This window comes from Solea senegalensis, linkage group LG3 (assembly GCF_019176455.1).
Source record: "Solea senegalensis isolate Sse05_10M linkage group LG3, IFAPA_SoseM_1, whole genome shotgun sequence".
Taxonomy (NCBI): domain Eukaryota; kingdom Metazoa; phylum Chordata; class Actinopteri; order Pleuronectiformes; family Soleidae; genus Solea; species Solea senegalensis.
The window spans coordinates 9,010,832-9,035,736 of NC_058023.1; the positions used below are offsets into that span (position 1 = coordinate 9,010,832).

Here is a 24,905-nt window from a genome sequence, read left to right on the forward strand (position 1 = left end):
GTTTGTGTGCTTGTGAGAGTTTGTGTGTGTGTGTGTGTGTGTGTGTGTGTGTGTGTGTGCATGTGTGTGGGGGACCCAGTGAGTAATAGAGCCAAAGTCCTTATCTGTCACCAGAGAGCTGCCTGGCTCTCTCTCAGCTGTCAATCATCCAGCCCTAGAGACAAACACTCTGCTTCAAACACTATGAGAGGCAGAGAGAGAGAGAGGATGAGGGATGGATGAAGTAAAAAAAAAAGAGAGCAGGATGGAGGTGGAGGGGGAAGACGAGGGATAAGACAGACAGACAGACAGATAGAAAGAAAGTGGAATGCGGCAGGAAGAGGCAGGTGTGGGGAAACAGGAGGAAAGTGAAGGACAAAAGGATAGAAGTTGTGATAAAAGTAGAAAGAAGGAGGGGAGGGGAGGAGAGGAGGTGTTATTTCAACACCTCTGCTGTGTTCTTCAGGCCCCGCAGGTAAACGGGGAGTGGAGCTTTAAAACACTTCACCTGCATGAATTAGACGGGCCCCCTTGAAAATACCCCAGGTGACTTTTGAAAAAAGCCACTCTTTTGGAAATAAAGTGGGAATGAAGTGGCGAGGCATACACACACACACACACACGCACATATTTTATTTATATATATATATGTAGGTAAAGCTATCAGTGCAGAAATATTGCCATGACACACTTCAATATCCTGACAGGAGTGAATAGGATTTTTGATGACCCGCAGGCATTTCTCGTTCAGCATTTTGGTGCGAGTGTGTGTGTGTGTGCGCGCACGCCTGTTTGCACATGATTGCATTTATGTGTGTCTGTTTGCAATTGAGGCAGACATCAGCAAGCCTGTCTGTCCTACTTTCATGGACGCAGACCTCCCTCCCCGGCTGCTCGGACTCTCCTCTCTGGCGGGCGGCTAACTGTTGATTTTACCGCGGGGCTGCACAACCTCTGGGTCGAGCTGGGACTGCTGCTCCAGCGCTTTCCCCTGAGCCCTTAAAGCTTCCTTCAGCTAGGAACGGGACGGGGTGTGTGTGTGTGTGTGTGTGTGTTGGAGAACCATAGAGGAGGGGGAAAAGAGAGGGAGCAGCAAAGGGTTTGAGCCCCAAATCGCTTCAAGATGCGTTCCACTGGAGACGGAGTAGCTGAGAGTCTGGGAGTCGGGTAGCGCTGCTCAGAGCCTGTGGGGAAACGAATGGAAGCCAGGTTCCCATTTCCAATGGTGGATTAAGAACTGCCACAGATGCATTAGGCCCCTATTGGGATACACACAGCAAACACACACACATCTTCTCATGAAGGCCTTCTCTGGAGTATAATATTTCCTTTTAACATAAATTAACCTCATCCGTAACCTAAACATGTACTGTAGCCGTTTCTTATGTCATTCGCAAAAACACACGAATGAGCAATTGAAAAAACAAGCTTGACTGGAACAGTTCAACATAAGCAACCTCAGTCGAGGACAAGTTCCTCATTCAGAAAATATGCTTATTTATTTAGAGTCAGATGAGGGGAAAATGAATACCGTTCTCGTGCCTGAGCAGCAGCGTTTCAACGACAGTAGAGGATAGAGTTATCCGAGCTAAAAGATTTTTATTTTAACTGTCTGACTTTTACTAAACTTTTACCTCAGCCTGACAGAATAAGTGGTCACAAACCAAAGTTTTAAAGAGTGAGGTGATATTCATCCTTTTCTATAATAAACAACCCACTAAAATGAATGCAATCAATGGAAATGTAATTGAAGTATATTTCTGTTCCCATTTATTACTTTGCACATCACTGAGTCACAATGAAATGTTTCTTTAGTGTATATTGATTTTCATTACCCATAGCTTATATACCGTTTGCTGTACATGTACGACTAAATAAATCTAAACGCCCATTGTGTATGTGTGTGTATTAAATCTCCGGTCCCTAGCCAATTCACTAATTACTGCAGTTAATGACTGAACTAAATATTTGGATTGACATGTTTTAAAGAAAGTAAATAATCAGAAAAGCTCTGTTGGTTTTTGGTGTTTCTATTGGATGTTACTGATCAAAACAAACATACACAGTGGAATAACTCGACACTAAAGTAGATGTTCAGACACAAACAAACACACGCGACCGACTTGCATGTTCTTTTTCTCACTCACTCGCACTCACTCAGCAGCGGCGGCGGCAGCAACCTGGTAAAAGCCTACATGTCCCAGGAGTGCCGCATACTTTGTGGCCCCTGGGGGCCCCCTATGGATTACATTGCTCTCCTGACACTGTGGCCTGAGTGAGCTTAAGCTGAGTCACCTTTTAGCTAGAGTTTCAGTCTCACCCCCGCACCCTGTGGCCCCTGCAGAGTAACGTTGCACACACACACACACACACACACACACACACACACTGGCCCTCACAGGTCATAAGTGGGGAGTGATGACCCTTGGGAGAGCGCCTACATGCATGGACGCATGTGGGTGCCATCAAACACACATTCCCTAGCCCCTTAGCCTAACTTTAGCCATCACCACTAAGTGTCTAACCCTAACCTTAACCTAAACCAAATTCTAATCCTGAAAAGGCCATTTTTAGGGGTCTCAGAATGTGTCCTCACTTTCTTAAGGTTCCTTAAGTTTTTTGGCCCTCACAACGATACCCAAACAAGAACACACACACATACACTAGGAGCATTGGATATGTAGGTGACCCATAGTGCAGCGGGTCAGTGTCTCACCTCACGCTTTCACTCCCTGAGGGGACGACTCTTAGATGGTTCTCTTTCTGTGTGTGTGTGTGTGTGTGTGTGTGTAAAGAATAAGAATGAGAGCCACTGCATGCATTATAACCTTCATTCCTCCAGAGCCCTGAGTGACCTAATTAAATTAGTGAAGTTATGGGAGAGAAAGAGTCGAAGCTCAAAGACTTTTTAAAGAGCAGACATAAACACCAGCTGCAGCTATCCCATGTATACGAGTGTGTATTTATATATATGTCATCATAATCTATATACTTAAACACACTTAAGACCTCACTGGGAGTTAAGTTGGGGGGGCATGTGAGCGTTTTGTGTCTCAAGTGTCTTTGGGACTAGAGTGGCTCTCAATCTCCTCTCTCTCTCTCTCTCTCACACACACACACACACGGGTCTGTCACGACCTGTAGTGCTCCATCACCGCACACCTCCACCAGACCAGCTTAATGGGTCCAATCCAGACTGCTGCAAATCATCGAGAGCACATGCTGAAAACAGTGGAAGACGGGGGAGTGGGTAGGAGGGAGGGCAGGTGAGAGGGAAACAGATACAGGAGCGGGAAGAAGTAATGGTTTTAAAGAGTGAGGACAGAAAGAGAGTGAGACGGGGAGCTGTTGCGTGGCTATGGGACTGGGAGGAGGTCAAAAAAGTACGAATCTAGGGTTTCGTGTGATCGCCCAGAGGAATGGTGTTGGGCTGTTTGTGTGGAACAATTTGTTCAGTCTGGAGTCAAAAAAAAAAAGCCTCCAGTGTGGCTTCAAGGCCGCTGCTTCAGAACATGTCATCAAGTTCATTTTCAGACAGAAGCAGGAAAACACTGCTGACATTAACCCACAGTGTTGAGAAACGGCGACAACAAGGAACATACCGCGTCCCTCCATTTAGCCTTGAACGCGTCCAGACAGAGGAAAGGGTGAATAATCAGTAAGCGTGTCATTCCTGTCGAATAAAAACCACTTATCTCCAAATCTGTTTGATTAAATGGATTAAATGATTCACTTCCCCTATCTTTGTTAAACCATATACCAATCTGTAAATGAATTCAGAAAAAGTAAAGTAAATGGAATTTGTTTAATTTATATTGGTAAATTGGTCACTCTAAATTGAGTGATGTGGGTGTGTGTTGGTCTCTATATGTGTCCCTGTGATGGACTGTCGATCTGTCCAGGGTGTGACTCCCATCTATCACCGTCGACCCTCATGTGGAGGATGAAGCGATAGAAAATGGATGGATGATTCCTAGCACAGTAAGTGCGTGGGTGACATTTGGTCGGTTGTAGAGTGAAAGAGGGAAGGTAATAAAGAAAAGAAATAGGAACCAGAGGGGAAGAAAGCAGACTGAATATTAGGTGTCTGTCTAGAGCTCAGCTGCAGTGAATGTTTGCAGGAGTCGAAAGAAGAAAAAAAAAGCTGCAAACAAAAGTTCTGAGTGAGAGATGTTTGCTGGAGAAAAGTTTGTGTTGACCTGAATATGGCTGCGTCACTCAGCCTTGTTCAAAGACGAGAATAAGTCTCTCTCTCCACAGTTGGTTCATTCGAGTTTCTCTTCATGGTGCAGCTACAAGTTTCAGCCTAATGTGATTCTCTCATCTGCTGCGTTCTATTGTATGGAATATGCTGAACACAGCAGGAGCCACAACAAGGGACGTGAAGGGAGGGTGTAAGAGAGTGTGCAGCTGTGTACTTGTATTTGTTACCTCTTTAGCAACTTTTCTGGCATAAACATTATCAGGACCAGTCGTCCTCATGGAGACCAAAACCTGCTCCTAGTAAGACGGAACCTCATTTCTGAGGAGCTAGTTAACAACACTTTATGAATGGAGCAAACAAAAATCAACCACACAATCAAATCAAACAAATTGCAAATAAAATGTGGATTTAATCGTTCAAGAATATTGTATCTAAGTATCTAACATTTGCCAGATTATAAACGTTAGATACTTAGAATTACTTATTTTTCCGGATGTCATTGGGGAAAACTTGGGGAACGAGTTCCAGACGGACAGAGACTCCAAGCCTGTGACTTCTCGGTCCGTCGTGTGGTTAGGTTAAGGTTAGTTAAGTTAGTTAAGTAGTTAAGCACTTTAAAACAACCACAGTGAACCACAGTGCTGGACAGAAGAATACATAAAAGACACAATAAATAAAAGGCGTAGACATTCACTCACAAGAGGCGATAAGATGCATCTAAAACAACTGAAATAAATGAGAAGACATAAAAAAAAGGTGGATAAAAACAGATCAAATCAAGTCCAGTATCAAAGGCCAATGCAAAGGTCAGGAGCAGATGTATTAACTGGGTTAGGGTTAAGGTTGAGGATAACACTTGGTTTAAGCTGAACAAATGACTGAAAGGCAGTGCAGTGCATTAAGAAGTAAGGCTGTGTGCACCCCCCACCCCCGTGTGTGTATGTGTGTGTGTACATAGTCCCTGTAAATGCCAAGGCATCTCGCGTGTCTCCATCCTGTGTCTCTGTGGTTACGCTGGGTGTGATATGTAGTGGATGTGACATCGACACAGCAGTAATCTGGACCACCTCTGGACAGTGTGTGTGTGTGTGTGTGTGTGTGTGTGTGTGTCAGTGTGTGTATGCCTGTGCTCGCTCTGACAAGGACAGAGTTACCTTCAAAGTCCCATGATGCCAACTAAGGATTCAAACAACTCTCTGCATCCCTACCTGCCGACTCTTACCCCCCTGTCTCTGTCTCTCTCTCTCTAACTCCTACTAAGCCTCATCAATGTCACTCTACCTTTTGCCTCTCCCACCCCCCCGCCTTTCTTCTCTCTCATCATATGGAAACCATTACGGCTGTTGTCGTTTCTCACCGCTTACATTCCTGAGGGCTTTCCAGCATTCACCTTCTGCTGCTCTCTCCTTGTTCACACTGTTTTTCATACTTGCCTTATATCTCATTATTTCTCTTCTCTTTTCCAGCCCAGCCCATTATCACCTTGTTTTTCAGTCCTGTATATGCAGCTTTAAAGCCGCTTAATTGATTTCTGTGCCGCTCGGAGCCGGCAGAACAAATAAGAAAAAGCACAACACTGATGGACAGTTTTATCACCTTATTGTTATGGTGAGCATGTTCACAAATGGCTGCGAATTACCATATTCTGCAAAGACAGAGCCACATTAGCATTAATTTGAAGTCATGTTCAGTGCCGCCTCTGGCCAAATTGGGGGCCTAAGAGGAATTTACTTAATTCAATTCTCTTCTGTGGCGAGGGCAAGGGCTCGTGAAGCTGTTTGCCCTTCTGTTGTTTCCATAACATGAAGGATTTGGACTGGGTGCATGGCCAAAGTACAAAATCACCATTTAACTTCAGTCAATCAATCAGAGCAAATAGAAGCAGCTGTCAGCTAGTATTGATTTAAACAAACAAAAAAAATGTCTGAAAGAAATAGAAATAATAAAGAGTAGAAGCGAGAAGCTTCTTTGTTTTCAACAATTAGAATACGCAGGTGTTTGATGAATGGTGACATCACATCTGCAGACGGAGACTGAGCTTCTCTGCTATCCTCAAAGATTTATGTGCTGCTCTTACATTCTTTTACTTCAACATAAGATAACATGGAAATATCCGTTGCTACGGCAGCACAGGTACAACACGAATAAACGATAATAAATAGTAAACAAGAATTATTGACATCTAGGGGTGTAGAACTATATGAGATTATTAAATGTTAAGATGATAAAGAATATAATTATTATTATTTACAGTGTGTAGAATACATACAGCAGCAACAGTGAAAATATTGTGCACCTGGACACCTATTTGCACAATTGGCCAGATTACAAAGTAACGTAATAATGAGTTTATTTTCTGTCTTCAAAGTAATGTTGGGAACAGCCTGCGTTATTTAACATGCATCAGAAATGCAGTGACAGCACATAAATGATGACAATTGCAGTTTTAAGGTTAAGAAAAGAATGTACAGTTCACTAAAACCAGCCCAGCCTAACACATACACGGTCCTTCAAAAGCTTTAGTTTTCAGAAGTCGACAAAGAAACTAAAATTGAAAACTTAAAGCAACAATAATTTACAAAAGACTTCGCTTGTAACGTTCTTTCTCCTCCCCGCGCTCACACTTTGCCTCGTATTTCATCCATAATAGAAATGGTTCAGAGACACACGTGGGCCTCTGCCTCGTAAGAGACACTCAAACTATCATCAATTCACATTATAGCTTTGTCTATAGCCCTTCTCTGCCTCCTCCTAACCCTGCAGTCTCGCTCCGTCTCCCTCTGTTCCCGCAGCTCTTCGCCAGTGTGTATGGTTCTTTAATGAAGACACTCGTAACGATTATGAATATATAAAAACAGGCCGTCTGCCCTTTGGACTAATGGAAGCAGAAGCCACATCGTCTGCAGAGATGAAGCGGAAATTGAAAACGAGTTATGGTCATTGGTTATTAATTCCTACAAGAGCGTATTGATGTATTAAAAGTATATTATTGTTATAGGAAGTAGGCTTTTTCATTCGATTTAAAAACACTAAGAGAAATATGGTTCTCGAGTATTAATGCAGTCAGGTTTTACCTTGTAGCCTCACACACTGATAGAAACAGACGATAATAGCATTTTCTTATGCAAGGCTTCAGACTTAACCTGTGAAATCGCCTTCAAACAGACCCATTCTATTACTGAGGTGATCAAAGATGGGGTCAAGATAAGAAGAATCCAGCAGGAGAGACATTTAAAAGCTCCTGAATGGCTCATTGTAAACCCTGTGATAGTAGCAGCAGACAGGAGATGTAGGTTAAACGCAGGGGCCACAGACGGGTCAACGTGACGCTTCTGCTGCTGCGTTGAAGACGAAGAGTGAGTTGAATTTGCGTTGTGTACACATGTGCACCATGTGTTTTACATTATGTGTGTAGTTTGGTGTTTCTGGGGCTGATTGCTCCAGCAGTTGTATGGTGGAAAACGATCGCCAGTGCAGTCCCTTCTCTGCGAATCCATCCGAGCAAGTGATTTAATCCAGCGCTGCGGCTTGGAATAATATTTTCCTTAAAGTGGGTAAAACAGTCTGTCAGCGGGGCGATTAGAATTTTACATATAAAAATCTCCACCGAATAATTTTCTTCACAATCGCGTAAGAGTTTTTTTTTATTATTATTGTTATTCTTCCAAGGCTTAAGAAACTCATTAAAGCTCATTAAGTGTGCGGAATGCATTGGATCAGAGTTAATTAAGGCGCAGAATTTGCTGAAATTTACAGAAGGAAGGGTTTTTAAAGATTCCATGTGGGCTTTAATGACATCCTCAAAATGGAGGGTTTTTTTCCGCTGACTATGTGCATGTGTGTCTTTGCTCATTGTGGCATTCTTTGGAAAGCACCCACTCCAGCAAATGAGACCCAGCGGATTTACTTTGGACAGCTACTAGATGGCCTGCAGGTGTTGAAGCTCAGCAGGCGTGTGTGTGTGTGTGTGCGCACTTGTCCTGTCAGAGTGTGTACTCCTCCCATAGCCGATCGGTTTGCTATACCCTTTACTTGTGTGGCCCCCCTGCTGTGTGTTTGACAGTGTGTGTACATTAAAAAAGGATGGTGAGGGTTTGTGGGGGTGGGGCCGTGGTCTCAGAGCCCCTGTGTGAGTGTGTGTGTGTGTGTGTGATTACACTGTGTATACCATGAGATTAGTGCAGACAGCTTTATGCACAAGGCCTGCCATAAATCTCAGACCCCCCCCATCCCCGCCACACAACCGAAGACCACTGTCGTTTATTATTCCTTAATAGATGAGTCCTTTGCTGTCTGTCCTCGGCTTCCCGCTATCACCAGGTCGTGGTTAGCTCAAGGACGAACGCCCTCACAGGATGGAGGAGGTCAAAACCAGGAGAGCTTCGAGCTACCCTTCCTCACTGAATTCATTTCGGTTCAAATTAAGCTCTCAGATAACTTCAGTGTCCCTTTTTTTTTTTATTCCCTTTGATTCGTCCTCTTTTTTTCTTTTTTTTCCCACATTTGAGGAGTTACAATCTGTCCACACTCTTGTTCTTGTTCCCTCATCGGCCTTATGTGTTTGTTTCGATGCTTTATCACTTTGAACGCCACCTCTTCTTTTGGTTTCTTGCCTCTTTCTCTCCATCTTAGTAATTAGGTTTTTTCGATCTGTCTCTCGCAGACTCGCTCGCACTCTCCTGCAGCCTCAACCCGCCTCCGCTCCATATTCTCATGTTTGCACAGATACACACACACACACTCTCTCTGTCTTGTCTGTCGTCCTCCCCTTGACCCGCCTCCCCACCCTCCTGGCTGCACCTGTGTGCCCGACATTGGTCCGGACACGGCTCAGGTTGCCCCTGTGGAATCTGGGAAATGTTTGAGCCGTCCGATACGCCGCACAGAGCAGGTACAACAGCGGGCAACGTGCAAGACGAGAGAAAAGAGAGACGCACACAAGGCACCTGTGAATGCCAGTCAGTGCATTTACATGACGTGAGGAATCAACCAATGGTTCGGCTAAAACTTTAAAAATAAAAATGACATGTAATCATGTTAATCCCACTGAAATTGTACTCCGTGGAATGTCTTGTAGTCAGACTATAACACACCCAGATAATGGGATTGGGAGTCAAATTACTACTCCGTGTATAACCTCAGACTCAGACCCAGAAATAATCCGACCTGGAGCCAATACACACTCACAGACTTGGTTTAAATAATGAAATATTTTGAAGTTAATGGATGGCAGCGTGTTGAATGCCATTCCTTGTTTTTCTAGGGATAGGAACGGGTATCGGTCCGATACTGGTCAGAATCACGGGATCGGATATCGGACTGATAAAAATGTAATCTCATGTTTGGGCGGTTTATTTCTTCTTTTTGGAGAATCATGTCTTTGAAATGACTCCGCACAAACGTGTCATCAACAGCTTCATAGTTCATAAATGGTCTAAAATGACTGTATCGGAATAATATCGGTATCGGTAGATACTCAAGTTTTTGATATTGGTATCGGGACATACTAAATAACTAAATAATGGAGTTTATATACTGGGACAGTAGTATACAATAAATAACGTTAAGTGACTTTAAGACGAGGCTTCACTGATAGTTTTTTAATGGTGAATGACTAAAAAAAACGTGAGCTTTTGAATTAAATTTGAATTTGGACGTTGATAACAAGCCATCACAGTGACATTTAAAAGGTTCACATGATGACAACTGCAAGAGTGAAAGAAGTGGAGGCTCCATGGGAGATGAGAGAAGGGTGAGGAGCAGGAGGTGTGAGAGGTCAGCGGGGAGGTCACGGAGAATGACACTCGAGTCTTCTCAGCTCTGCTCGCGGGGTCATGGCGGGGCGATGCTTGGGTTGAGAAAATGATGTTTCTGCTTTTATAAAAGAGAAGAAAAGAGTGTAAAGCTCACCCCCATCTCACCCCTCAACTCACTCCAACTCTTTTACCTCCCCTTGGTGTCACCTCTGGCCCCCTCCAACCCCCCACACCATGTTTCAAAGTGTGGCCGCATGAATGGCTCTATTGTTAACAGCTGAGAAAAAGGGAAGGAGAGAGAGAGAGAGAAGGAGGGAGGGAGAGAGAGTGGACAGCAAAAGAGGTGAGGGAGAGAAAACCGACTGAGCAAAATGTGGCTAAAAAGGAAAGTGCAAAGTGAAAATGTGATGTGTGAATGGGATGATTTATTTAGAGGTGGTCACTGATGAAGTCAATAAAGTTCCCCTCACTTCACTTTTCACACCTTTTTGGTGATTTTTTTGTTGACGTGTGACCTCTGACCTCTGTTTGGTCTGTTTGCAGGCTGTGCCTCAAATCTGTCAAGCAATACTATCAGACCCAACTGAGGGAGTGTTTGTGTGTGTGTTCACTTGTTTGTGTTTCCAGTCACACTTTAGCCGAGTTTCTTTAATAACACAATGTTGCCTCCGTCTCTCAGGAATGTCACTGGACAACACATCAACTAAATACCACAGACGTTTGTTTTATATTTAAAGTTATGCACGACACCTTTGAGGTGGTGGATTTAATGCCCCAGTTGGAGAGGAAAATCAAAGTGTTTGAATGCAGTTACAGGTGTGTTGTCACTGAGGGTGTCACACACAGGATGCTGTTGTTTTTTTGTTTTTTTTCTCTTACACATTGGACTGGAATAGGGTCTACTCACCTCATCCAATTTACAGTGGACACACTTACGCCGGCGTGCATTCACACGGCAGGTTAACCTGGGTTAACCTGCCACAAATCTGACACCATGGACATGAAAAATTGAGTTCTACCTTCCTTTCTCCATTTTCCCTGCCATTATAACCTCATCTTTACCCCCAGTGTTATAGTTTTTAGGTCTCCACCTTCTGTGGAGCCTTTTTCCTTTTGTCTCTGTGTTCCCATTCTGCTTGTTCACCACTTTTCTTTGTTGTTGCTACATACCTTGCCTGACATGTTCAATATTTTTCCACTCCCCCTGTCCCGTCTCTTTCACTTCACTGATTTCTAACCCTCTTTCTCTCTCTTTTTTTTCAAGCACTGCACCTGCCCAGTGGCACTTTACTTAAACACTCACATACTCTCTCTCTCTCTCTCCCTCCCTCCCTCTTGTCTGTGCCTGTGTGTGTGCTCTGCCATTCTGCAATGCAGCTCGACTGTGACTCAGGGTACCATCAGATACCCCTCACAGAATGCGTCTTGCAGGAAGCAAAGAGGGTGTGTGTGTGTGTTTCAGGTTTCATGTTTAGGAAAAAGCTCAACCTCTGTGTGTTTGAATGTGGGTGGATAGGTTTGGGCAAACCTTTTGTGTTTCCAAGTGTGTGTGTGTGTGTGTGTGTGTTTTGAATAGATGTTTCTGTTTAGGCTGTGCTGCAGGAAGCACCGGCATGTCTGCACTTCATACTCCTGTAAATGGTGTGAGCTCCCGTGCATGTGAAGGTGAAATGTGTGAGTGTTTATATGTGCTGAGTGAAGCCGAGTGCCTCCCTCTCCAGTCGGGAGTATGGCCTGATAACCCTGGGTGACCCGGGTAATGAGAAGTGGAACTGTGGCTTCCCAGCAGCCCTTCTGGGCCTGCCTCAGCAGAGGCGCCTCCACCGTTCAGTCTGCTTTCTGAAGCTGCCCTCAGTAACGCGCCGGCAGCACAAACACACCAACAGATAAAGCTTACGTCTCAATTTAGTGCAGGTGTAAGAGCTGTTGGCTCACAGCGCCGCGAGGCAGACGGAGCCTGCACGGAGGTGAAGGATGTGGTCGGAGAGATGCGGGCACAACAAAACAGAATCACAAAATCCGTCGACCGCTTTGTATCGATGCTCCAATTCCTGGTCTTGTGTGACCACAATAGTAACCTCGATATTACACATATTACAGGAAACGCTCGTGCTACTGCTCCAGTTTTGGGACTAGTGAGCAAAATGAATGACTTTTTTTTTTTTCTAATCTCGAATAGTTATCCGAGATAGTCAACATGGAAACAAACAAAGTTTTTGGCAGACTGGGTATTTTAAACAGATGGTGAAAAGCAATACATGATTTCAGTGTCACAGCTTGTAATCCTATTGTCGTAAATCCAGCAAAATTAAAAATATAAACATGTAAAATGGTTACAGAGATTAGATGATCTGCTCGACTCTTGTTCAGGTTACGAGATCTCTCCTCTCGTGTTCACTGTCAGAACTTTATGGCTTTTATGTGTCAATGTATTTGGCAGTTTGGGTTCTGACTTGTGTTCAGACTATTTATATCTCAGCTCAGGCTTGGAATCCTTAATATTTAGATGGAAAGTGTGTGTTAAAAACCCTCTGGAGTGGAGTTTTATAGCTGTGGACATTTAAATTTCACTGTCTGTTAAGATGTTACTGCTACGGCTGCATCAAGGGAAATGTTGGATCCTGTGTTTTTGGAGCTTTACCCACACTATGGACTCAAAGACATCTTTTTTTTCCTCTCTCTATCTCTGTCGCCTCAGTGCTAACTTATTTTTAATATCCGTTTCTTGCAGATTTACAGCATTATGGAAATGCGATATGTACAATTGTCCTTGTGCAAATAACAAAAGAGCATTCAAAGAAAGTTATTGTTTTTCCAGAAGAAGTTATTACACTGAAATCGTGCTGCCTGATGAAAAAAAGGAAAAATATTCCGACTGGATTTCTTTTTTAGTTTTTGTCAGACTTCAGTTAGAGGCCTAAAGAAAATGTGATTGCAGACAAGAGTGAGGGTAGACTGTTGCTGATAGATGTATTTTTCTAAACAGCACAATTAAGCAGCAAAATTCTCAGTCTGTTCTCTTTGTGATGCTCCGTTGCTTATTTTTTTAATGGTCACACAGGCGTCTGACAGCAGAACACAGAGAATTATTCAGTAGGTTTGAGTGCTGTAACTCCCATGTGTTCATCTGGGTTTGATGGACTTTTATATGCGACTATTTGCTGCACAAAAAGCTGCTATTATAAAGTTTCATCGATTAACTCCGAACATAACAGGATCCCATTTCCACATCACACGCTGTGACAATGTTTTTTTTTTATTTATATATCCATAACCACAGGAAATGCATTGTTTTTCTGTCATTGTGACATTGATTCACACTAGAGACTGGATTCTTTCTTTTTTTTTGTTTTTCCTACCGGTCAAATTTAATTTCATCATCAACTTTGGGAGCAAAGTGTTTGGCTCATTTATTGTGTTCTGATGACACACTACAGCAATGTCTGTGATAATCTGGAATTCATTTTTTTACTGAAGTATTTTCCACAAACAAACAAACGTCTCCGTGTTTACTCTAGGAAAGACCTTGAAGCATCAAAGCTGCTCACTGAAAGCTGGGTTAATATACAAAGATGACATCAGTAAACCCTACTGTATTTTTTTTTTTTCTTTAGATTGAATTAAGCCGTTGCATTAAAACCACTTCAGGCTGCAGACTCTCCGCACATGACGGGTCTCAAAGCTTCAGTCAGGCTGCAGATGAGCAAAACCACACATCCGTCATCTCAGAAAAAAGATGACAGACAGCTAATTAGCAAACTAATTACCTCTACATACCTGAGCTTTGGCAGTTGCAGCTTGGTTCGGGCTGATCTTGTCTGCCTCCGTCTTCCTCTGTGGACATGCCTCAGTTCTTCCTTCTAAAAATAAGAGCGGTTCGGGGGGGGGTGAACTTCATTTGCGAAGAAAAAGAAAAGTTGCTTTGTTGTTGTTTACAAAATTTCACTTCCATTTTCCATGCACTTTTTTTTTTTTTGCATCTTTTGCATACATTACAGTCTTTCTGTTGATTCCATGAAGTCACATTTGTTCGCCGCGGTTGATTTTATTTATCCCCAAACTCAGTCGCGTGTGTTCATGGCTGTGATATGCCTGTGTCTCATTTTAGTTTAATCTATTAAAACCAGATGTGTATTGAAATTTAAATGTGCATTTATATAAAATAAAGGGTGCACATAAAGGGAAAAGTGATCCCTGTGGAGCAGTTCCTTGAAGAACATAATGTAATGGCTTTAGATTGGTGGTTATTTTCCTCATGTGAATCATCAAGTGGTTGTTTTTATTTCCCCTCCCTTTTTCGTTGCCACTTCATTGGGTCGACGGGGGATCGCGGGAGCTTGTGTGGTAAAGATTTTGTGCAGTTGACTGTGCAGGAGTTTTCTCTTTGAAAGCACCTGTTCTCCTACGAAGGAGAGAAAATATTAATAAAGTAGTAGAAATAAGAGCGGCAAAACACCCATCTGTTGCTCATTTACTCACAAGGACAGGTGGTTTATATCACTGGCGGTGGAAGCCACAGATTTTTGATCCTCTTTGTCTTTCTCTCGCCTTGCTCCAGGTTCAGGGACGACAAGGGCTACATTCTGTACCCTCAGATCGGGGACCGGCTGGACCTCATCTGCCCTCCCCTGGACACAGCCAGGTCCACGCCAGAGTACGAGTTCTACAAGCTCTACCTGGTGTCGTCGCGGGAGCAGGCGGACCGCTGCGAGGTGATGGGCGCCCCCAACATCGTGCTCACGTGCGACGAGCCCACCCGCGAGCGCCGCTTCACCATCAAGTTCCAGGAGTTCTCGCCCAACCTGTGGGGCCACGAATTCAAGAGCATGCACGACTACTACATCATCGGTGAGTCCGAGGAAGCAGAGCGCTCAAAGTTTAGGATTTGAAGTGTGCGCGAGCGCGTGTGCTTTTTATGGGCGTGTGTTGTGCTTTATTGCAGTGTGTGGGAGGTGATGAGGGGGTTGTTATGATTGCATGGCTGATTTTTGATTGTGCCTGAGTGTGTTTGTTTATTTCCGTGATGGAAGTGATGATTGGGCGGGTGTGTTTAGAGTAATTAGGTTTGAGAATTGCGTTTTATCTGGTCCATGGGAGGATATAGTAAAGGACGTTCACTGCAAAAAAAAAATACTAATATGACCAGATATTTGTATTGTTATTTTCTTGCTTTATAGTATTTACTTTTTTTGCAGCGTGTCCCTGGATTTGTCCTTCTTGTGCAAGGATTTTGTGTGTGTGCATGGTGAAGCCGGGTTTTCACGTGCGCGTCCCTGCTTTTGTCTTTGTCCTGCTCGGCTGCTCCTCTGGCCTCGGGCCTGTTTATTGTTACCACCCTCCTCGCGGTGACCGCAAATAGTGAAGCCCAGTTTGTTTTGGTTCATTCTGAAGGTTTGTTTGGAGTGGGGCTGTCTCAGGACCCGATGAGGTCATTAGGGTCGGCCAGGCCAGATGTTTGTATCGGACAGAACAGTCTGCAAGAAAAGGTTGTTTTTTTAAATACAGACTGAGAGCCAAGAGCATTCAGCTTACACACACACACATACATGAACAACGTGGGTTTTTCCAGTGTAAACACAAGCAGCTTAAAACACCTCAGGAGTGAGAGAGCGAGCGGGATAGACAAAGAGAGAAAGAGACCCTGTTTGATTCCCACAGCTCTCCGCCCACGTACCTGCGAGCTGTATTCAGTCAGGTGTGCAAATGCTCTTTTTATTTCTTTTTCATCTGCAAGTGGAGAAGAAAAAAAAAAAAAAAGCCCAACTAAAAACAGGTTAACAGGAGGAGGAGGAAGGTGGGACAGAGATGGAGAGACAGACTGAAAGAGACAAAGAGAATTCAAGATCTCTTGAAGTTTGTGGAGTCTCTCATGTCTGTTTGTTTTCAATGTCGTTTCAGCCCTTTTGAGGTGTGCTCATATTTTGCTATCAGTCCTCATGTGTTTGTAAAGAGAGGTGAGGCATTAGGCATATTTTCCCTCCTGCGCCCCCTATATTATCAGCATGAGATTAGATTTAAGGAGGTGAGATGGCATGGTAAAGTGTGTGTGTGTGTGTGTGTGTGTGTGTGTGTGTGAGACAGGAATTCTGTCCTGATAAGTAAAGAGGAAAACGTATTGCCATCATAAACCTGCTGATTCGTGAATCAATGACTGACAGATGTTGAACAGCAGAACAGGAAAAACTGTCAAATATGGCCTCAAGACTTCAGCACTTGTGGGATGTATAAAACAGACTCTCTGAAAGTGAAATGAGAAGCTAAATGAAGCGATTTCTTTGTTTAAAAATAGATTTTTCCTGAAAGTATTTAGTTAACGTGCTGTTAAGTGTTTTGAAATTAAATCTCAACGTGCTAATGTTGCTGTCGTATATTAGATACTGAGTGTAGATGTATCATTGGAAAACATTAATGTGCAATTAAATGTTCTTTTACAGTGTACGGCTTCCTTTTATGGAGTTGCCGTGCTTTTCTTCACACACAGATTTCACGTTAGAAAGATTTCCACGGTTCCATTTTCAGAATCCACAAAACTCATTTTTTAAATCAAGCAACCTCCATAAGTGTCAAGATTTCAGATTTATTTTGAGTGGAATGTATAAAATGTATTGTAGAGCATGTACCAGTCCGACACTGTGACCACTGGACGAAGTTTCCTTTCTTCTTGGGCCTTCCCCACATCATTCAGACCAGACCAGGGTTCACATTTCTAATCTTACACAACTGCACATAGCGATTACACATCCAGATGATTAGAACCCAGCCAGTTCACTGCATACTGTGCGCACAGCTCAGTCAGAGTGAGTCTCTTAATCTTGAAAATGTATTACCTTGCAGTAAAGTAAGAAAACTCCTGGGACTCTTTTTGCAGCACCCCAAAAAAAAACCCAACTTGTAAGCAGAGAGAAATGCTGTCCACAGTTTCTCTCTTACCCGTCTCTCACCTGCCAAATGTGGTGTCCTGAGATAGAAACACCTTTATCTCCACACACAGGCCAGACTGATCGATTGACAGCTCCAGCCCAAATCGATGACAGCAACAAGGTCACACACACACACACCTACATCGCGTTTCTCTCCTGCACACACACACACACACACGCACACACACAGGTCTGTTTACACATGAGGAGAGAGGGAAAGTTGGAGAGGCGACGAGACAAAGGAGTAGCTGATGGTTGAGAACATGCGGCACTGATTACTCACTGATAATGACACCAGATAGCTTTGTGTGTGGCGAGCAGTGACTCTTTGATCGCGCGTCCTTAATGAAGAATTGTAGCCAGTCTCTTTTTGCGCTCTTAACCGGACTGTAAGGGAATTAATAAGAGTTAATCCTGCCGCTCATGTGTGAGCTAAAGTTGCCATGCAGGGAGGATATCATACACGTGTGTACGTTCATCATTGTATGCAGAGGCCTCTGGGAAATCTTGCTTTAATTAACCTGTAGCATATTGTGATGTAATAAGTGTCCATGTGGTGGCGTGGTGTGGTCGGATGGCGGAACAGCAGGAGGAAACAAAGCACTGGAGGTTAATTTCAAAGTTAAACCCATTACAGATTGCCACTAACTCACTTAAGGTCCACCGGGCAATCGGTTTCTTGTCACACAGTTCTTTGTAATTAGATTTTCACACTGTGATCATCAGCAAGTGGTATCATAGATCATTGCGAGAGGGAAAAAAAAAAATATTATGTGTGTGTGAAAAAAAGAAGTCATCTTTTTAACAAAACCCAAAGTTTCTTTTTTGTTTTTGCGCTCACTAATGCCTCACAGCTGCCTCTGTTAAGTAATCAGATTACTTGGAATCCCATGAAATGTAATTCAAAATGTCCACGTCCTGCGGAGAGGAGAGAAAGAGTGGGGAAATTGATTAGTTATAGTCATTGATTGATGTTTTCATTCAGAACACGAGGTCAGAGTTTACGTAAGCCTGTTTCGCCGTCACTCGCTCTCAATGTCTCACACTCTGTTTTGTCTCAGTCTCTCTCCCCCTTTATTTTCTCCTCATCTCTTTTACCATTCACCCCCCCCCACACACACACACACACGCGCACATGCTCAGTACATCAACCAAAACCGCAGATCAAGCCTTTCACTGCTCTTAATAAATCCTTTGAAAGCAGGCACCAAGGCCTTTGTAACACACACACACACACATTCACAGGGTGCAGTTGTGATGGCGTGTCTTATTAATGAGAACTGCAGGAGGAAACTACAGTATCACTGTGCAGCTGATTCTGCAGCGTAAGAAAACCTGTGAACACAGGAGGAGAACAGAGAAGCTGTTGTCTATAAAGGGTCAGAAACATTGCAGTCTCTCATTTAATCCTATCACATTTTTTATTCGCTTGTGTGTTCAGCTTTGCCAGATGTGTGGTTTGTCATGTTTAAGTCACACCAGATATTGTGTCCTTGTAACCTTGAAAAACACTCACGTCCCTATGAAATGTGATGAAAACATGTACTGTGGCTTATCCGTTTGTTTTCAAATAATAATCTGGGTCAACATGTCTGCAGCTCTGGAGATTCTTGGAGCTTTAATTCCTGGTCGCACGAGGAAATCTGTTGGGTTTAAATACATTTACAGAGCAGCACAAGGAAGGGAGGAACATCTTAACTGTTCTAAATGGCACTTGGACATATACCTTCCTGTCATTTCCTTATGCTAATTTGGTTTAGTTTATGGCCCAAAGTGGCTAAATCTGCTCATGTCGTGCTAATATGGGCTGAAATACTAAAATAAGTCTTTGGCCTGGCTTGCAGTCAAATATGTATCTCTTTCTTGGGAGACTGAATAATGAAAGTGGAAGCTGAAAATACACAGAGAGCCTGAGTCACAACAAGGAAGGAGGATGTGGGTGTGGAGGCCGAGAAAGAAGTGAAGATGCATGAAGGGAAATGAAAGGAATGAAATGGATGGACACTGAGAGGAAAGAAAAAAGAGATGAAAGGAAATGACAACAGACAGGGCCGGTCATTGGCTGTGAGCGCTGATGTGAACAGTGCGCCAGTGTCGGAAAAGTTGAAACACAGACAGAGCGTCGCATCTGAAGGGTGACAGTGAAACAACGCGCTCACTTTCAATCACGGCCGCCGTTGTCATGAGAGTGAGACACACGTATACATGAATGAATAAATGCAAACACACACACACACACACACTTACACACATGCCAGTAATCTTCCCTGGTGCCCACACTAACATATGCACGCTCACATCGCCATACGCATGGGCTTTCTCATAAATATATGCACTTACACACACACTGGCCTACAAAGCTGGCTTGTGGTTGTAAACATGTTCCAAATAGTCTCAGAATAGCACACACACACATGCACACACACTCAAGAACACACACACACACCAAGATAGGTCAGATCTGTTGTTGTGAATGAGTTTGTCGCTGCATACTGGGACAGATGGTGGTGTGTGTTGTGTTGTGTGTGTGTGTGTGCGCACATGGGGTTCAGGTATGAAATACTGTCTTTCGTGTGTGGCTATGCGGCTCTTGTGTGTGCACACGGATGTGTAGGATGGACGTGAAGGAAGTGAGTGTGCGTGCGTGAGTGGATGAATGACTCCCAGTGGTGTGTTTAGGGAGCAGGGCCCCCGGGGCTTTGTGGAGAGCCCAGTGCTCGCTGTTGCACAATGGCAGAGATAAACAACCTCGCCACTGTCCCACCAAGCCCTCGCTAATATGAATAATGGACGAGCCGACTGGAGCCAGCACACTCAGGGAAATAACTTTGTGTTTGCACGTGTTTGTGTCTTTGGGTGAGGTTATGGAGTTGGGTGAATGAAACGCACAGTATGTCATTTCTGCCGCTGTGCCTCTTTCAGTCCAAACAATAGCAGAACGACAGAGTCCGATGACATCAGGAAGCAGCATGGGATCATGGGAATTGTAGGGGAAGTAAAGCACATTTCCTCACGTCATGGAGTGTTTGTCTTGGAAGTCATCGCAGAGACGGACGATCGGATCATGTTGTCATTAGAAGGCGACCAGAATGAAATCTTAAAGAGAAATACAGATGTGTATTTGATTTAGAGTGTTGGGAATGTTTTAGCTAATGTAGGAACACTTGTTTTTATTGCAATTACGTGCAGTTATTTGTATGTCATGACATCTTGCTCTTGTCTGCTCAAGGTTGCCTGAACTTTTCTCTCTATTTTTCCTTCCCTGACTCATTTGGCTCTTTTGTGTGTGTGTGTGTGTGTACTGTAATTGTTGGACATCACGGGGGCCGCTGCAGCGTGTGCAGACATCAATGTGTTCAATAATGCAGGGGTACTCGCTGGTTTATTTATCAGGGTTAAGCTGAAATAAATGACACAGGATCCATATGAGGGAGGAGGGAAGAGTAAAGAGGGGCGGGAGAATAGGGGACGACAGTAAAACACAGAGTGAAACAGAGGTGAGAGGAGAGACAATAGAGGAGAGGAAGCGGAGAGATGCACTGCAGCTGAAATGAGCTGCAGCTCCAGCTCCGCCAGCCTGTGTTAGCTTATGATTCCCCATGTACACGCGTGCACGGCTGCCCGTGTTTGTGTGTGTGTGTGTGTGTCTGTGGCTGCAGTCGGGGAGAGACATATAGTTTGAGATATGATGAAAGGATGGAGGGATAGAAAGCAGCTGAGTGGAAGATATGGGGAATCCAGGGACCCTGAGAAATCTATATCTGCTGAATATTTGATCAAGTTTAAGCCCTCTGATTTGAACCTCCTGCCAGGCTCTAAAGCAACTACACACACAAGGGAGAGAAGAGGAGGAGCCGCGGGGAGTGGGAGAAGAGAGGGTGAGGGAGGGAGGGAGAAGATGACCACAGTGAAGGGATTTAGGTCCAGGTCAGGGGTTGTTTTATACACAATAATCCAACTGAATTGGAATTGCCCGTCTGCCACGACGTACCCCATGCATATTAATGGCATAGAAAAAGAGTGGAGTCCTGTTTTGTAAAAGACGAGCACAAACATGGACAGTTTTATCTTTGATATTTGAGTGGCAAACAAGCACCAGGCTTTTGTGCACCGGCTTGAAAAAGTCATCACCAAAACCAAAATACAGTCTCCTTTACTGTCCCGCTCTCTGATCGAAATGATATCAATGTAGTATTTAAAAAAAAAAATATTCCAGGTAAAACTGAAAAAAATGATCCATGAAATGAGTTTTTTTTTTAATCATCATTATTATTATTATTGATGTTTGGTATGTGTTGCAGTTGCAAAACAAACAAGGACTGATAATAAAACCGTTGACACAGATAAAATCGTTTGTTGTTTTGTGTTTTGAATATGTCATTTGTTAAGGTTGTGTTTGGAGTCAAACAGAGGTGGTGACACATAAACCTAAATACTCAACTGAAATTCTGCTTAACACCAAACAACAGTCTTTTCTTTGTGTAGTTTACTTCTTTTTTTCCTTAACTGTAATTGAAACGTTAAGAGCGATTATTTACTTCTTTGTGTGAATCAAAGTTCAGTAGTAAATTGCGATTCTTTGCACGTTTACTGTTTTTAGGCCCATATTTAGGTCCATATACAGCATCTCTAACCAGTGTATTGTGAATGGAATGAATGCCAAGAAAGTAACTTTATGGACTATTTCAAATCTAACACGATGTCTTCTTCAGAATTATTATTGCACTAGTGTTAGTTGCCTTCTCTGTTCCACACAGGCTGTGTTTTAGTGTTGGACAAACCAGGCGGCAGCAGAAACATATGTAAACCCTTTCTCTCTATGTGTGAAGATGCTACACATGGTACGCTATGAAAAAAAACACGCTCAGCACTTAATTAATCACGATTAATGCGATCATGTCGACAGCCCTATAATTAAACGATGAAGGTTTTTTTGGACCTGACCACTAACAGTACGTCCGACGGAGCTGCTCCTCCCCTTTCCTGACGTCCATGAGTGAAACACATAAAGAAGCTGTCACACGTCTTGTGACTTTAAAGACTTCCACATCTGTCTGTGGCCCTGGTGGGACACGGTCTTCAAGCCAACCCTTGACAACCATTCTGAGCTGGACCTGAATCTGCTTTTCTAGCCTGCAACACATTTTTCACACTCCACCAAACACATCAAATTCTTTGGGCAAACGGCCTCACTTAAACTCTCATGCGTGAAAATAGCCTCAAATAAAGTGCAAAAGTGGAAAATGAAATCGAATAGGTCAGCAGGGGTTTGGTGGAATGGATCCATCTAATTTCCCCCACTAGAGATAAAGCATATCTGCATTTTTCGATGGGTAAGAGAGAGAGAGAGCGCGAACGGAGGAAAAGATGACTCTGTTTAAAAGACGAGCACTCAACTCAAGTGTCTGTAAATGATTAACTGGGAGATTCTCCCGGGGTGTGTAGCCTGTATCCTCATTGTATGCAAGAGGAAACTATACACACACATACAGGATGGAGACAACACGCTTTATGTTGACATGCTCATTGTTGGACACAAATGAGTTTGGGGCATTTCTGATGAAGATAATAAGGGAGCTCGTGACGGATGCCAGTGAGCTGACATGAAGTGTCACCGGGAGAGAGCGAGGAATATTTTGGCAAGAAAGAAAAAGGAAAGAAGAAGAGGGAAGAGGGAAGAGGCAGAGGATGGCAAAGCTGAAGAAAAAAGATGTGTGCTGAGTGTGAGTAAGAGAAAGTGACACATTGCCTGGCCGATTTAGGTCAGCAATCAGCCGCACTACTGTCTGTGAGATTGGTTGTGTGTGTGTGTGTTGGTTTGATGCTTATATTTGAGCGTGTGTGTGTGCAGTTGGTGCATTTGTGCACGATTGCGTGAGTGTCTGTCTATCTGTCTGTCTGTCTGTGCGGAAGATTGACCGTGCAGTTTGGGAGTGAGTTTGTGTTTGTAGTTGTCAGCGGGGGTTGAAGCGTGAGCGAGTGAGTGTGAATCTGTCCGTCCTGTTAAAGGTCGGACAAGAAGAATCCCCCCTTAATTGGATTGGTCCTGGTTAACATTGTATGATTCATTTAACCTTCCTACACTGTGTGTGTCTGCCTGTGTCGCACACACACACACACAAACATTTTGTGTTCCCCATTGCAGCTTGACACATAAAAGTGTCTTTGTGCTGCCGCCGTCTGCTGAGGAACCTTTTGCAAAGGGGATGTGTTCCCCGAGAGTCCGACATGGGGGAGTTCAAAACGAGCGCACCTCTCGGCTGACCTCTGGCATCAGTAGAACACATTAGGCTGCTAATATAGCTCTGATTTAGTGCCCGGGTTCAAGCAAATATGACCCCTGATCAACATAATGAAGGTGTTCACACAGACAGATGCGGAGACCCACACACACACACACACACACACACACAGGCACACACTGACAAACATTTTCCAACTGTTCTCCCCCTTTTTTTAAATTTTTTAAGTGAGCGTGGAATACAAATTTAAACTCAAGCACATTTTATTTGTATAGCAATATTCACAGATCACAGATTTCATCATTGGGCTTTACGATCTCCACATGATGCAAAAAAAATCCTCTGTCCTTAGACCCTTAGTGCGAGTCCCTTTCAGCTCAAATAAAGGCCTGATTAGTCTACCTTATTGTAAAGACTAGAAAAGGAGGGAAACCTGTAGCTTGGCTCTGTGAAAAGATGTATAAGCTGAAGGAAGGACACATTTCTAGGGTGAGAGGAAAAGATAGCGAGGTCATTTAAACTGAAAAAGTCTATTTTTCGTGCCGTAATTTTACATTATATGATGTTTGTTAGCACGACGTTCGCTCTGCTGTAGTTTTGGCGAGCTGTTTCACTTTGCCTCCGGGCTTCACTGGAAACAGACTTGAACCTGCTGCCATTCTTCTTGTCTAATTGTCAAAAAGAAAATATATTGGCGTATGCGTATCCTTTAGGGAAAGAGCGATCATATGTGCAATACTGATGCTTTCCAAGGCGGCAGACTCTCTATATGTCGTAGACTGTTGAACTGAACCAGGCAGCTGCTCAGGAGAAGGAGGAGTAAATAACAGTAACTTTAGCATGCAGAAGAAGAAGAAGAAGAGCGAGAGGGAGAGACGGAGAAGCGTAGAGGATGGTTTGGCTAAGTGTTGCTGTGAGGAGACAGTAAAAAGGAGACAGTGTTGACACTTGGCAGAGCAAGAGGGCCCATGGCTCGGAGATACGAGGACAAACAATCGGCTGCAAATCCTTTTTAACCACCATTTAAGCAGCCTTAATTACCCCAAAAAACCCCACAAAGAACATCATTATCACTCGCCGCTCGTGCGTGTGCATGCTGTGTCTGTGCGTGCATGTGCGCTCCACTTGTTTAAGGCCGATTCATTAGCGGACTGGCGGTTTACTTGTTCTTGATTAATCGGCATTGTTGTGAGATACTTTGGGTGCATTTCACAAATACAACAAGGCTTTTTTTTTTTCCCGTCAGAGGCGTATTGTTCCCACAGTCCACCTCCTGATTAGAGCGGTGTTTCCCAAACTTTTTTTTTAAATAGTGACCCACTTTTTAAAGATGACAAACCATTGCGACCCAAATGTTCAGCGATATAAAAGCAAGGCCGCTTTATTTTCGAGAGCGCTCGTCGTCGTACACGAAAGTGCAGATTTAAAGTGCTGCACACGAAAAAAAAAAACGCAACACAAGAGACAGAAATGTAAGAAATTAGAATTACAATTAAAGAAAGTGTTTATATTTTCATTTCATTTCATATCAGCCAAGTCTCTGGGATAAATCTAAAAAAAAAAGAAGCCTCCATTTGGTCCATATCGTGTCCTGGTTTGATAATCATCACAAATGCACGGGCTAAGAAAGTGTAGAAGTGGAGCGAGCAGTGCAAGAAACAAAACAGCCACAGCCTCACACTGGAGCTCAGTGGCAACGTTACAGCCATTTAATATGTGCTATCTTTTCACTTCACTGGTTCACCTCGTTCAAATAAACACGTTAATATAGGTGCTGATAAATAGAATGTGAAAATGAGCAGTG

General features: G+C 43.5%; 1 protein-coding gene across 1 annotated transcript in view; it reads left to right on the top strand.

Moving 5' to 3' along the window:
- efnb3b (ephrin-B3b) overlaps positions 1-24,905 on the top strand; it is a 78,162-nt gene that overhangs the window by 25,247 nt on the left and 28,010 nt on the right. The window contains exon 2 of the mRNA XM_044021398.1: positions 14,498-14,787. Coding sequence (XP_043877333.1) covers positions 14,498-14,787 — 290 coding nt within the window. The remainder of the gene's footprint in view (positions 1-14,497; positions 14,788-24,905) is intronic.